Genomic DNA, 13,446 nt, shown 5'->3' on the forward strand with positions numbered 1-13,446 from the left:
AAGGTGTTAGTTGGAGTTTGGACAGTTAACGTCTTCCATCTCGGTCTTCGGGGCTTATTAAACTTCTTAGCCTGACGTACCTGTGCTTTGTTCCTCCCCAGGCCCCACACCCTGTCAGTTACAGGCTGAGCGCGCCTTCCTTGGGACGGTGCGGGCCCTGGTCTCTAATCCCAACATGCCGCCCACCCTCTCCAGCATCTATATCCCGCAGTGCGGTGCCAGCGGGCAGTGGAGACGCGTGCAATGTGACGGGCCCCCCGAGCAGGCCTTTGAGTGGTATGAACAGTGGCGAGCTCAGAACAGTGGTGGCCAGGAGCTGACCCCTGCAGAGCTGCTAATGAAGATCAGGAGCTACAGAGAAGTGGCTTCCAGAAGCTTCCGTCTCTTTATTCAAAGTCTGTATGAGGCTGGCCAACAAGACATCTTCCCAGGGCTGGCAAGATACTCTTCAGTCCAAGATGTCCCACTGGCAGTGTTGGAAGGGAACCTGACCCAGCCCGGAGGGAACATCCTTCTGGAGCCCTACCTCTTCTGGCAGATCCTAAATGGCCAGCTCAGCCGATACCCAGGGTCCTACTCAGACTTTAGCACTCCACTGGCCCACTTCGACCTCCGGAGCTGCTGGTGTGTGGATGAGGCTGGTCAAAAGCTGGAGGGAACCCGGACCGAGCCCAGCAAGGTCCCAGCATGTGAGTTAAACCACGAAGACCTGAATTTGTGGTTTTTTAAAAAGGGTGTCTGGTGGGAGTGTATTGTCAAAGCTGGAATGGAGTTTAGAGAAGGCCAGGTACATCCCTTCAACATATGGTTGAGAAAACTGAGTGTATTAGTCAGCTCAGGAGGCTATAACAGAGTAGCAGACTGAGGGGCTTAACCAACAGACATTTGTTTCTCTCAATTCTGGAGGGTGGAAGGTCAAGGTGCCGGCAGACTCGGTTCCTGGTGAGAGCCGTCTTCCTGGCTTGCAGAAGGCCACCTTCTCACTGTGTATTCACATGGCAGAGAGAGAGAAAGAGCTTTGGTCTCTTCATTTTTTAAGACACTAATCCCATCATGAGGGCCCCACCCTCACGACCTCACCTAAACCTAATCACCTCCCAGAGGTCCCACCTCCAAATACCATCCCACTGGGGATTAGGGCTTTAGCACATCCCTTTGGGGAGGACCCGAACATTCGGTCCATAACACCGAGGCTCATAGAAGGGAAGTGATTTCCCTTCATCTACACAGTCAGGCATTGGCAAAGTTAATGTAATTCATTTTAAAATTTTCGTATAATCGATTATTTAAATCAATGCCTCAAATTTTAACTGGATGTCTTCTGTGTGCAAAGCATTATCTTAGCCCAACGAAGGCTGTAAAGTGAATATGACCTGGCTCTTGCTCTGTATGGCGAATGCTTTAGTAATCTGTCATAAGTTAGGTGCATCGTTTGGTTAACCAGCACATATTATGATGGTTTTGTTACTTATAAGGACACTGCTAGGTGCTCTGGACCTCAGGAAGAGCTTCTGTCTTCAAAGTGCCTTTATTTATCAATACTTGAGGGGGGTTAATTCAAGGGCTAATTGAAGAGCTGCTGAAGGAGGTCTGTGAGTTCAGCTTTGTGGCAGAAGACTTATAACAAAGCTATAGTGTATGACATAAACAGAGGGAAGCTGACTTTGTGTCTTAAACTAAAATGCTTACCACCAAATAGCCATGCCATCAGTTTGAAAGAGCAACCAGACAGATTCAACACTGGTATTACCAAAGCAGAATCTCACTAACCAGCAGTTGCTAATTTTACAGGTAATATTATAGCTGTTTAAGTCCAATAAAATCTCTCAATTCATCCTTTGCAATGTTCAGCATTGTCCAGACCTTTCTGGCTATTGTTAAAATTAATCAGACTATTTTTTTAATTTTAATATTTTTATTTAAAAATTTTAAAAAATTTATGCAGTTTTTAAAGGTTACGGTCCATTTACAGTTACTACAGAATATTGGCTATATTCCCCATGTTGTACAATTCATCCTTGAGCCTATCTTATACTCAGTAGTTTGCACCTCCCACTCTCCCATCCCTATATTGCCCCTCCACTCTCACTGGTAACCACTAGTTTGTTCTCTGTATCTGTGAGTCTGCTTCTTTTTTGGTTATATTCACTAGCTTGTTGTACTTTTTAGATTCTACATATAAGTGATATGATACAGTATTTGTCTTTCTCAGTCTGACTTATTTCAGTTAGCATAATGCCCTCCAAGTCCCTCCATGTTGCTGCAAATGGAAAAACTGTATTCTTTTTTTGATGGCTGATTAGTTTTCCATTGTGTGTGTGTGTGTGTGTGTGTGTGTGTATACACCACATCTTCTTTATCCATTCATCTGTTTACGGACACTTAGGTGTCTTCTTTATCCATTCATCTGTTTATGGACACTTAGGTGGCTTCCATATCTTGGCAATTGTAAATAATGCTGCCATGAATACTGGAGTGCATGTATTTTTTTGAATTAGTGTCACTATTTTGACATTAGCCAAAGTTTAGGCTTTAGCAGAAGTGGGTTTTGGGTGATAGGAATATGTGATGAGAACGGTAATGCCCTGGGCATCTTGAACAGCCTGGAGACCCACTACTAGGATTCTCCTTTAACATGTCAAGTCCTAGCAATGGGCTGACCTTCAAAGTCAACACACAGATGTCAGCAGGACTGATATAAGAAGTCTCATTTATTTTTTGAGATTCTCTGGACCAATGGTCAGGTCTCCTACACGGGGACATTCCTATAATTTTAGATGATTTAAGACTGAATTTGGTCCTCTTTGGATCTAATTTTTGGGGCCTGAGTTGCTGATACCAAAAGCACCTAGTAAATTCAGTAGCTAGTCTTATTCACTTTGAGACCTTATTCACCAAAGCGTTGGAGCTGGCCTTAGAATATACCATCTCTTTCATTGAGTAACGAGAGGTTGTGTAGAGTAGACCACCCGGGTGTATAGAATAATCCACTGGGAAGAAAGTATTAGAACTTCCATTTATATTTAGTATTTTATCTCTTCCTTTTAAATTTCTGTTTTTGTTTTTGCCATTAATTGTTGACAGCTGAAACAGCTGAGAAAACCGTACCCAGCACATTATTATACTGGTACATACATATGCTTTATAAATGAAGAAATGCACATGTTTTGGGGGCGCATGTTCAAACTCTTTTGTTGATGGGGGCGTATTATCAGAAGGGCTTGGTGGCCGTTGGTTCAGAGCCCTGATGCTCAGAGTGGAGTCGAGCAGCACCAGCACCACTTTGGGAACTTGTTAGAAATTCAGAATCTCGGACCCCACCTGCTTAATCAAAATCTGCACTTCTGCAAGATCCCCAGGTGGATCTAATGCTCCCTAAAGTTTGAGAAGGATGGACCTAGAAGACAGAGCTCTAGGCATCTTGAATCGGGTTCTGTTACCTCCTACTCTGTGAGCTAGAGGAAGGTCGTTCCTCTTAGTCTTAGTTTCATCTGTAAAATCTGGGTTATGACAGATAACTACTTCAAAAGTGTTGGTGTGAGAATTATAGCAGATAATAGATGGAAAATGCTAGGTCCAGTACATAGAAAGTCCTCAACTAACTGGATTAATACGACTGACAGTAAGTAAGGAGGTGACCAGTAACTTACTACACACATGCGGGGATGATGGCTCCTGCCTCTAGGGGTATGATGTCAGGTCCTGTCCATATTGCCATCTCTGGCCTGTTTGCAATTTGCTTTCTTCACTTCATGTGCATTTATGGACCACCTACTGTGTGCACTGTGCCGTGTGATGGGGAAACAATCATGAGAAAGTTATGGTGTCTGTCCTCCAGGGGCTCAGAGACTAGTGTGGGAAACTGACTTGTCATCGGGTAGTAAACTGAAATGATAGAACAGAAGTGTGAACACAGAAGACACGATGGAGGATGCCCAGAGAATGGGGCTACCCACCGAATGGGCAGTTGGGGAAAGTTAGCATGGCATCAGCTTCTGGATCGTGAGGGATGTTTGCCCAGCCCTTCCTGACAGAGGAAATAGATGTGCCGAGTCAGGGAGACTGTGAAAGGGTCTGCTTTGTTGGGGATGGGTGGAAAAAGGTGGTAGGAAGGGGGACAGGGTACTTAGGAGGGAATGATAGAAGGAGAGACTAAGGGTAAATTGGGGCCAGATTTTCAAAGGTCTTAAGTGTCCAGTTATGGAATCTTCATTCTATTCTGAAAGACATGAGCAGTAAGCATAGACTTTTGAATGTGAACTTTTGCTTCAGGGATTCCAAATCCGTGGGATTGAGAGAATAGATTTTTTGATCAAGAACATCCACAGAAATCAATGTCTTCAAATCCCAGATGTCAAGAGTTTCTGGTAATCCTGTGCTCTCAAAAGAATCTACGGAACACATTCACTGTTGAATTCAGTGTGATTGATTGAAATAAATATGGCTGGGTGGCTTTTTATAGTAGTCACAATTTCAAGGACAACATGTACCAGACATGTGCCAACCACTTCAGCTGCCACACTCATAGCATAATTACAAAAACCCTATGGGGTAGATTCTCTGATTATCCCCATTTCACAGATCACAAGACTGAAGCTCAGAAAAGTTAAGCACATTATTACACAGCTGGTAAGTGATCATGCTGACATTTGAACCCAGAGGTCTCTGAGAGTCATGCTCTTTCCTTTTCACAAGAATAACCCTCTACTAAATTACAATGCCTCCTTTCAACTTTTGATATCCACCCATCCATCCACTCATCCATCCATTCATCCATTCCCCCATTTATCCATCCGTTCCCCCATCTATGGTCTATACATCCATCCGTCCATCCATCCATCCATCTATCCACTCATCCATCCATCCATCCATTCCCCCATTTATCCATCTGTTATCCATCAATCCATCCATCTGTCCATCCTTCCATTTGAGGCAGCTGGTGAACATCACTGGTTCTAGAGTCATACTGACTAGATTGGAATTCTGAAGCAACTATTTGCCAGCTAGGAGCTTGTTTAAAGTTATATGACTTCTCCATGACTCAGTTTGTCATCTGTAACACACAGAAAATAATAACATCATATTTGGCTGTTTAATAAATTAAATTGTTTGTGTAAATGTTCATAGTACAATGCATGGCATGAAATAAACATTAACTACTACTAATCTTCTTACAAAATAGATACTTCATAAATGTTGAGTGAATGCAATTGTGGAGACAAAACAGAAAGAACATTTCAGGTTGTGGAAAGAGCTGAGGTGAAGGAAACAGCTGAGGCAGAAATATGTGTGTGAGTGTGTGTGTGTGTGTTTGTGTGTGTGTGTGTGTGTGTGTCTACATGCTCACATACTTCAAAGGGGTCAAAGGGAGCAACACGAGGTGGATGAATCCATCTGTGATGTCTTTACTCCCCTAGGTCCTGGCTCTTGTGAGGAAGTGAAGCTTCGTGTCCTGCAGTTCATTAAGGAAGCAGAAGAGATCGTCATGGCTTCCAACAGTTCTCAGTTCCCTCTGGGAGAGAGTTTCCTAGCGGCCAAAGGAATCCGGCTGACGGATGAGGAGCTGGCCCTCCCTCGCCTCTCCCCGCCCCGGGAGACTTCCTTGGAGAAGTTTCTGAGCGGGAGTGACTATGCCATTCGATTGGCAGCTCTGTCCAGTGAGTGCCCCGTGCTTCTGGTTTCTCGTTCCTTCTTTGGGGGAAGCAAGAGCTTGAATTAGTTCCTCTTCAGTCATCTTCAGGACTGTGGTTTCCCTGGGCCCATGGGTTCCAGAAAAGACAAAGGCTTTTTGTGATCCCAGCCAAAGCTGGAAGTTTGCCCACCTCTCCAAGATGTCCCCCAATCCTCCAGCAGAGCCCCTTGGGGGCAGGGCTTCACATTTTGTATTGCAGGTGGTGCCCGCCGCCCACCAGGAAGCCAAGCATTCTGGTTAAAAGGTTCAAATGTGTGAGCCCCCAATGCTCCTACTCCCCTCATGGCCTGTTCTGAGGCTTCCCTCCATTTCCAAGGATTCAGGAACACCCCTCCAAGGGGGAAAGGAGAGGAACCCTCCTAACTGAGGAACTTCTGGGTTGAGGCACCTTCGTCATGTGAGCGAATCTAATGCGGGTAGTAATCCCAAAAAGCACAACTTAGTACCTGCATACAACAGAAATATGCTCAGAGGACCGACACTGCTCTGGCCTAATAACAACTCAACATTAGTTGAAATGTGCCTCTGGCCAGGCACTTCCTGTGCTAAGCAGATTACCAGATCTTTGCATTTGACCCTCCAACAGCTCCATGAGAATGACGCTATAATCACCATCTTTGATTCTTTTCAAATGTGGAAACAGAGGTTAGGTCACATGCCCAAGTTCACCCCGTTAATAACTAGCAGAGCCTGGGTGCGATGCTGGTGGTTTGGCCCCCGGGCCTCTGTCCCATGCCCCTGCTCCCTGGTATGGCCAGGCCCGGAGCCTAGATTGGTCTCATCCCAGGGCCCTATCTCGGCCTCCAGCACCTGCAGCCTGCTCTGGCAGCAGGGTCCCATGTCCCTGCAGTCCTCTCGCTGACCCCGCACCAACTTGGCCCGGAGAACCGATTCGTCTATCTCCCAGCATACCCGAGTTCCCAGCCCCTTGTCAACTTAGCCGATTCCCTGTCAGGGGTTCTCTGGGCTTGGGTCACAAAACAGCAAAGCAGTGCTCCCCTCACAACATCTGTACTGAGATGAAGAGCGCCCACGCCCGCAGGCTGGAGCCTCCCTGCTTTCACATTCCTGGCATGTCTGCTGCCACCTTGACATTGGGTTTCGCATGTCTTTATTTCCCTAACCACATGTGAGAGTCTCCCAAGAGCCATCTTTGTTTCCTGCTTCTCTCCCTCACCAGCCATCTCTTTTGGAGGACAAGGCACCCGTCTTATTCTTTACATCCTGGGGCCTGGCACAGCACTCAACAGATAGTGGGAACCTGGAAAATGTTGCTTAACCATCCTTGATTCTTTTCTCCTCTATTTTTCTCTTCTCCTTCCTTCCCTCCCCTCATGCCCAGGTACTTTCTTTCTCTGTTCCTTAGAGACTTGGAGATTCTGCTTTTGGCAGGAAACCAGTTTTTTAAAATTTTGTGCATGGGCAGGGTATGATGTAATCAAAGAGGGGGGGAGGGACTGATGCCCCTTGAGTTGTGACCACATTGGTTAGGGAGGGAAATGTAGAGGAAGGGAAGAGAGAACGGTTGGCACCATAGGGATTTATTCGCTGAATGGTATGATGGCATGTTCCTCAGAAGTCAGGCTAAGGAAGTTCCCCTCCACCAAGCCACTGGCTCTGATTCTGCATGTCTGACATCACTGGGAAAAAAGGAGGTGTCTGTAGGGAAGGACCAGGGTTGGTCACTTTCCTTGGCATCCCTCCAGATGAGAAGAGGCACATCTACTGTTGCAGAGGAGAGGAAGCTCTTGGTGTGCAGACCTCCATGTCCTGTAGCGTATGGGGATCGAAGGCCCAGCACAGAAAGAGATTGAGGGCCACAAAGTGTCTTTGACCATCAGAACCCGGTAGCAGTGTCCCAGGGCCTTGTGAAGGGGAGGGGTGGGCGCAGGAGGAAAGGTAGCTGCTACGCAACTGTGCCTGGCACATAGTCAATGTGTGATAAGTGTCATCAGTGATCACTGCTATCTCATGTGCCTGAAGACACTGTGTTGACCTGATCAGCTCTGAATGAGAATTCCTGAAGAAGGAGGAACAGTGATTCCATTCCTTCAAACTTCGGCCGACACTTTTCTTTTCTTTTCTTTTTTTTTTTGGCCGCGCCTTGCAGCTTGCGGGATCTTAGTTCCCCCACCAGGGATCAAATCCGTGCGCCCTGCAGTGGAAGTACAGAGTCCTAACCACTGGACCACCAGGGAATTCCCATCAGCTGACATTTCAGGGTTTTTTTTCTTTTTACATTTTTAGTTTTAATGGGCAATCTGGTGAGTGCCTACCCACTGCTCAGTGAGCCTATTTTGGGTGGAAGTGTTTGTCACATAAATAAAAAGGCTGCCTATGTTGAAACAGGGTCTGTGTGGCTGTTCTCAGGATGGAGCCCACGCGGCCCGGGCTTTGCCAGTCAGGCACTCACATCTCTGCTCCTCTCTCCTGACTCCAGCCTTTGACTTCTACCAGAGACTCCGTGTCCACCTGGGCAAATCCCCACGGGCATCCACCCCTCTGCGGTCCAGCCCCTACGTGCCCCAGTGTGACGCATTCGGAAGTTGGGAGCCCGTGCAGTGCCACGCCGCGACTGGTGAGGGGGGCGGGTGCCCTGGGGAGGCCAAGTGACACCACTTAGAGGAAAGAGCCCGGCCCTGGGGGGCAAGTGAGCTGGACTCTAGGCCCCTGTTTGGCGGCTGGGGGCAAGTCCTTTAGTTTCTCTGGCCTCTGGTTGTCCCATCTGTACAATGGGAGCAGTGGCCTTCTACCAGCCCAAAGGTCACGTGGGTGTTTGCTGAGGTTTCTGGGTGTTGAGGCCTGTGATTGTGGACAATGTTGGGGAGGGCAGACAGACGGGAGGATGGGTGAGGGACCTTATTGGCACTGCTATGCGTGCAAAGAAGGAAAGTTTTTAAAATTTTTAAAAAATTTTTATTGGAGTACAGCTGATTTACAATGTTGTGTTAGTTTCAGGTGTACAGCAAAGTGAATCAGTTATACATATACATATCTCCACTCTTGTTTAGATTCTTTTCCCCTATAGGCCATTACAGAGTATTGAGTAGAGTTCCCTGTGCTGTACAGTAGGTCCTTATCAGTCATCTATTTTATATATAGTAGTGTGTATTGCGGGACACTCGGGGCAGGTCCCTCAGGACGCTTCCTGAACTCTGGCTGTGGCTCTTTTCCAGGGCACTGCTGGTGTGTGGACGGGAAGGGAGAGTATGTCCCTACCTCGCTGGCTGCCCGCTCCGCTCAGATCCCGCAGTGTAAGAGGAGCCCCCCCGACCCGGGCGGTGGGCGCTCTAGTGGGGGGTGCCTGCTCCCAGCCTGGGGAGGCTCCGGGGGCCAGCCCTTCAGACGAGTCCCTGAGGGCAGCCGGACCACACCTCCCCCAGTCCCCAGGCCTGGAAGACTCTCCCTGAGCTTGGCCCTTCCTGATCGGTGCTCCTCGTTTCCCAGGTGGAGAGAGGCAGCTGCGGGGGAGAGGGGGCCCCAGGTCTCCCGCTGCACCTGCTCCCTGCGCAGTTTCTGCCACTTCTGTAGTTTCAGCGGCCACCTCGCGTCTGGTCTATAGTCCAGCCTCTCTCCTGAGTTCGGACCTGTGCAATCAAGCGCTCACATTACAGCTCAGAGATGATACGTCCCATGTGGGCCTTTGTCCCTGAATCTCAGCCTGCTTCTTCTCTGAGGCTCCAACTCTATGTATAAGGCACCTCCATCTGCCCAGATGCACGGCTCTGACACTCGGGCCAGCCTGGGCTCCCCACCCTTCCTTGGCACCCATGGCCAGTCTGTTAAGAGCTCCCCTCTCTCCCCGCCAGGCCCCACCAGCTGTGAGAAGTCTCGAGCCAGGGCGCTGCTTTCCAGTTGGAAACAGGCTGGTTCCCAAGGAAAACCATCTCCAAAAGACCTGTTCATCCCAACCTGCTTAGAGGTAAGCCTCTGAAGGCCCAGGAAGGTTTGAGAGGGAAGCTAGAACTTCCTGGATGGTGATTTTTCTAGTTTTCAATAAATTTGTTTTAGTTGAAAACTCACAGGAGTTCTAGCCTGGGGTTTTTGTCCCAGCCCTGGCTGACCCTAGCTGTGTGAACTTGGGTAATTTACTTACCTTCTCTGTGCTTCTCTGTACTTTGTTTTATCCTAAGATCAGGCCACATTTTAATCTTCCCTAGCGCTAGGATTGTTTTGAGGCCCTAAGGAAATATCTTTAATGAAAACTCTTTGAAAAATAATCTACACATATATAGTTTCTGAGGCCATTTGCCACATCACCATGCTCATCACATTTCAGCTTCTCAACATAAATGGGGGACGTAATATATTTCCCTCCGCAGCTCCCTGGATGGTTGTCATGATTTAGTGCAGTGACTGATGTGAAAGCTCTTAGAGAAAGGCTTCTTCCTGGAATCAACCACTTAGGTGCCAATTGATGGAAATCTCTGTGCCTCAGGCCCCTTTCCCTGAAGTAGGGGTGATAGGAACACCGCCACCCACTCTGCTAGGCTCCAAGGGGCTCCAAGAAAATCAGATGAAATCAGCAGTGTAGAGGTTAATGAAACTGCAAATTACTGAGCAAAAATTTCCTTATTATTATTCCTGATTATTATTATTGTTTGGTGCTGTAAACATGGACCCCAATTATGATGGAGTTTTGTAGAGAAATTTAATCTTTTATTTTGGCTGACAGCCCCCTACCGCTGGAATGAGAGTCTGCTCCATCATCCAGGGTGGCGAGTTCACCCATGGAGAAGGAGAGGCAGAAACCACAGCTCTGACGGAGGGAAAAGGGGTTCAGAGCAGGTCCCAGAGAACCTCTGATCATGTGGTTTCCCAGCCTGTCTCCTGGAGGACCCAGGTGCCAGGAAACAGGACCCAAGACGTCCACTGTCCAAACTGGATGGCTATGCCTTGGACCCAACTCCCGAAGAAAAGTCATGTTAATGGCTAAAGTGTTCTCAATTTTAAGTCTTTATCCCATATTTTCTCAAACCTTTGCTTGGATTTGACTCTTACCTGTGTAGCTAAAAAGCCGTGCGCCCAGGGGTGCATCACCTGATTTCTCTGGGCCTCTGAGTAGAATGAGGACAGTGGGCTCCCTACCTCCCAGGGACTGAATGACACCCCCGGGGAGGGGGGGCCTCCTGGTTATGTTCTCTGTAAATGTCGGGTGTTGTTATGATGGTCATTTCTTGTCTGTGAACATGGCACAGCAGAGTATAAAACGAACAAGTGCCCAAGGAAAGCTCAAGGAAGCCTCCAGTGACGGCCAGGAAGCCTGGAGGAGCTGCCCTCTCCCTGACACCTGCTGTTACACTCAGGAGAGATGGTGTTTTCTTCCATCAAGGGTTCTGAGAAGGAACACGCTCAAGGGTCCATCTAGTCCCACCTCCTTCTTTTTTAGATGAGGAAACTCTCCCCAGTGAAGCAAAGGAGCTTTCCCAGCATCCCCCAGGTGGCCCTGGGACAGGCCGAGGAGACAGGGGCCCCGGCCAGGGTTCGGGTGGCTGCCTTTTACCTTTTTTTTTATTCCCTGTTACGGGTGTTACAGACTCCCTTTCTCCGAGGGATGCTTGTTGAAAAATCATTTCTGGAATGGGGAGCATTATTTCAAGAGAGTGGCTGGGCTTTGGGGCTGGACGGGTTTAGGCCCAGCCCGGGTCTGCCATTCCCCAACCTATGGGATGTTGTTCTATCACTTTCCCTCTCTGAGTGACCCTCAGTTTCCCCCGCCCTAAAATGGGTTAACTGTGGTTCTTGTCTCATGGGGTTGTTATAATCACCAACTCAAATAATGTATGTAAAGGGTCTGGAAGAGGACAGCACCTCCCCCCCTCCCCCTCCATTTGGAGAAGCCATCCCCAGTAGTTCTGAAGGAACATTCTTGACATCTGGCTACCGACCTATCAGCTACAAAATCACCTTCCCTTGGTGACACGACCTCGGCTTTGTCTCAGACAGGAGAGTTTGCCAGGCTGCAGGTGTCAGAGGCCAGCACCTGGTGTGTGGACCCGGCCTCAGGAGAGGGCACACCGCCTGGCACAAACGGCAGTGCCCAGTGTGAGTATGGCTCCTCGCCCATTACCCCCTACCCCACCCATGAGCACCGGGTGTGGAGCCCCAAGAGCTGGGGCTTCATGTCCCAGCTCGGCCACTTCCAGAGCTGCGCAAGCATCTAACCTCACTGTGCCTCAGTTTTCTCACCTGTGAAATAGGGGCGATATTCCTCCACTTCAGTGGGTTCTTGGGAGAAATACACACAGCAGGGATTGGGGCTGCGCTTCGTAACTAGAGGCGCAAACCAGCGCTGGTCCCTATTAAAGTGGGCACTGGTGCTTTTGTGGGGGACCAGCTGTGCAGCACCGATGCCACCACAGGCTCCAGCCTGGCTCCGCCATCTGGTTTCCATGGTGAGGTCAAGACGATGTCCCTAAAGTGCAGATGTGTTTATGTCCCTCCTCTGCCTGGAACCCATCTACACCCACCGTGGTCCTTAGGGCCAGGCTCTTTGCTGTGGCTCATGGGCCTCTGTGTGTCTGGCTCCTGTATCTTCTTTTGCTTCTCTTGTTTCTCCATCTCAGCATCAAGATCCAGGTGTAATAAACTGTAGTCAGACTTTTCAAGCTGGCAGATACTCTCTTCCCCCGGGGCCTTCACGTGTTCTGGTTCAGCCTCTGCAAACCTCCCACCCCTCCCCCACCAGCTGGCTAAGTCTTACTCAGCCCACCCATAGGTCCCTCCAGGAAGCCTTTGTGGGCCTCTCCCTTCCACGGCTGAGTTCACTACCTTCCTACGGACTCCTAAACTGCCCTGCACATCTCCTGTTGTCGCCCTTATCATCTGAACTGTGGTTGCTCACTTACTTGTTAGATATCCTTTAAGACTCTAAGCTCCTTGAGGGCAGGCAGTGTGTGTGTGTGTGTGTGTGTGTGTGTGTGTGTGTGTGTGTGTGTGTGTGTGTGTGTATGGAGCAGATAGGGGAGTACAGACCTGAGTGAGGCCCAGGCTTTGCCCTGTCCTAGTTCAACACCCCAGTGGGGAGGCAGCCCCAGACCCTGGGGCCCTGTAGGCAGGTGGCAGTCGGTGGTGGGTGGTGACAAGGGCTATGGCAGCTTCACGGGCAAAGAACCCATGTGGCTTGTCTTTGCGTCAAGGCCCGAGCCTCTGTGAAGTGCTCCAGAGTGGAGTTCCCTCCAGGAGAGCCAGCCCTGGCTATGCCCCAGCCTGCACGGCGGAGGATGGAGGCTTCTCCCCAGTGCAATGCGACCCGGCCCAGGGCAGCTGCTGGTGTGTCCTGGGCAACGGAGAGGAGGTGCCTGGGACCCGCGTGGCTGGGAGCCAGCCGGCCTGTGAGAGTAAGTGGTGATGCCGCAGAGGGGCTCCTGGGCTGGTGGGGTCCTGCTCATCTCTTCCTTTGTCCCGGCTGGGGTTGGGGGTCTCCGAAGGTGCCAGGACAGTGGGGGCAGGAAGGGAGACAAGGGAGCCGCAAGAGGGATGTGGTCGCAGTTGATTCCCTTGATGCTGAAACTGCATCTACTTCCTACCAATGCCCAGCCCTGGGGCTCAAACCAAGGAGAGCCCGTGCGGGGCTCTCCTGAGCCGGCACCTCACAAAGCTCAGGCGCTGGCCTGCTGAGGGGTGCCGGGTCTTGGTCTCCCCATCCTCGAGTGGGGAGGAGGGTACAGACAGCAGGATCTCAGTGTGGGTGGGTCCATCCCAGGGAGCTTCAGGAATCCGTGGAGGTGTTGATCTGTTTATTTTTATTTCTA

General features: G+C 49.5%; 1 protein-coding gene across 1 annotated transcript in view; it reads left to right on the forward strand.

The window, feature by feature from the left end:
- The window catches only part of TG (thyroglobulin), a 246,605-nt gene that overhangs the window by 17,808 nt on the left and 215,351 nt on the right, over nucleotides 1-13,446 (forward strand). The window contains exons 10-16 of the mRNA XM_061171320.1: nucleotides 102-689; nucleotides 5,418-5,657; nucleotides 8,133-8,270; nucleotides 8,869-8,946; nucleotides 9,502-9,614; nucleotides 11,635-11,737; nucleotides 12,832-13,032. Coding sequence (XP_061027303.1) covers nucleotides 102-689; nucleotides 5,418-5,657; nucleotides 8,133-8,270; nucleotides 8,869-8,946; nucleotides 9,502-9,614; nucleotides 11,635-11,737; nucleotides 12,832-13,032 — 1,461 coding nt within the window. The remainder of the gene's footprint in view (nucleotides 1-101; nucleotides 690-5,417; nucleotides 5,658-8,132; nucleotides 8,271-8,868; nucleotides 8,947-9,501; nucleotides 9,615-11,634; nucleotides 11,738-12,831; nucleotides 13,033-13,446) is intronic.

Source organism: Eubalaena glacialis, chromosome 17 (assembly GCF_028564815.1).
Source record: "Eubalaena glacialis isolate mEubGla1 chromosome 17, mEubGla1.1.hap2.+ XY, whole genome shotgun sequence".
NCBI lineage: Eukaryota > Metazoa > Chordata > Mammalia > Artiodactyla > Balaenidae > Eubalaena > Eubalaena glacialis.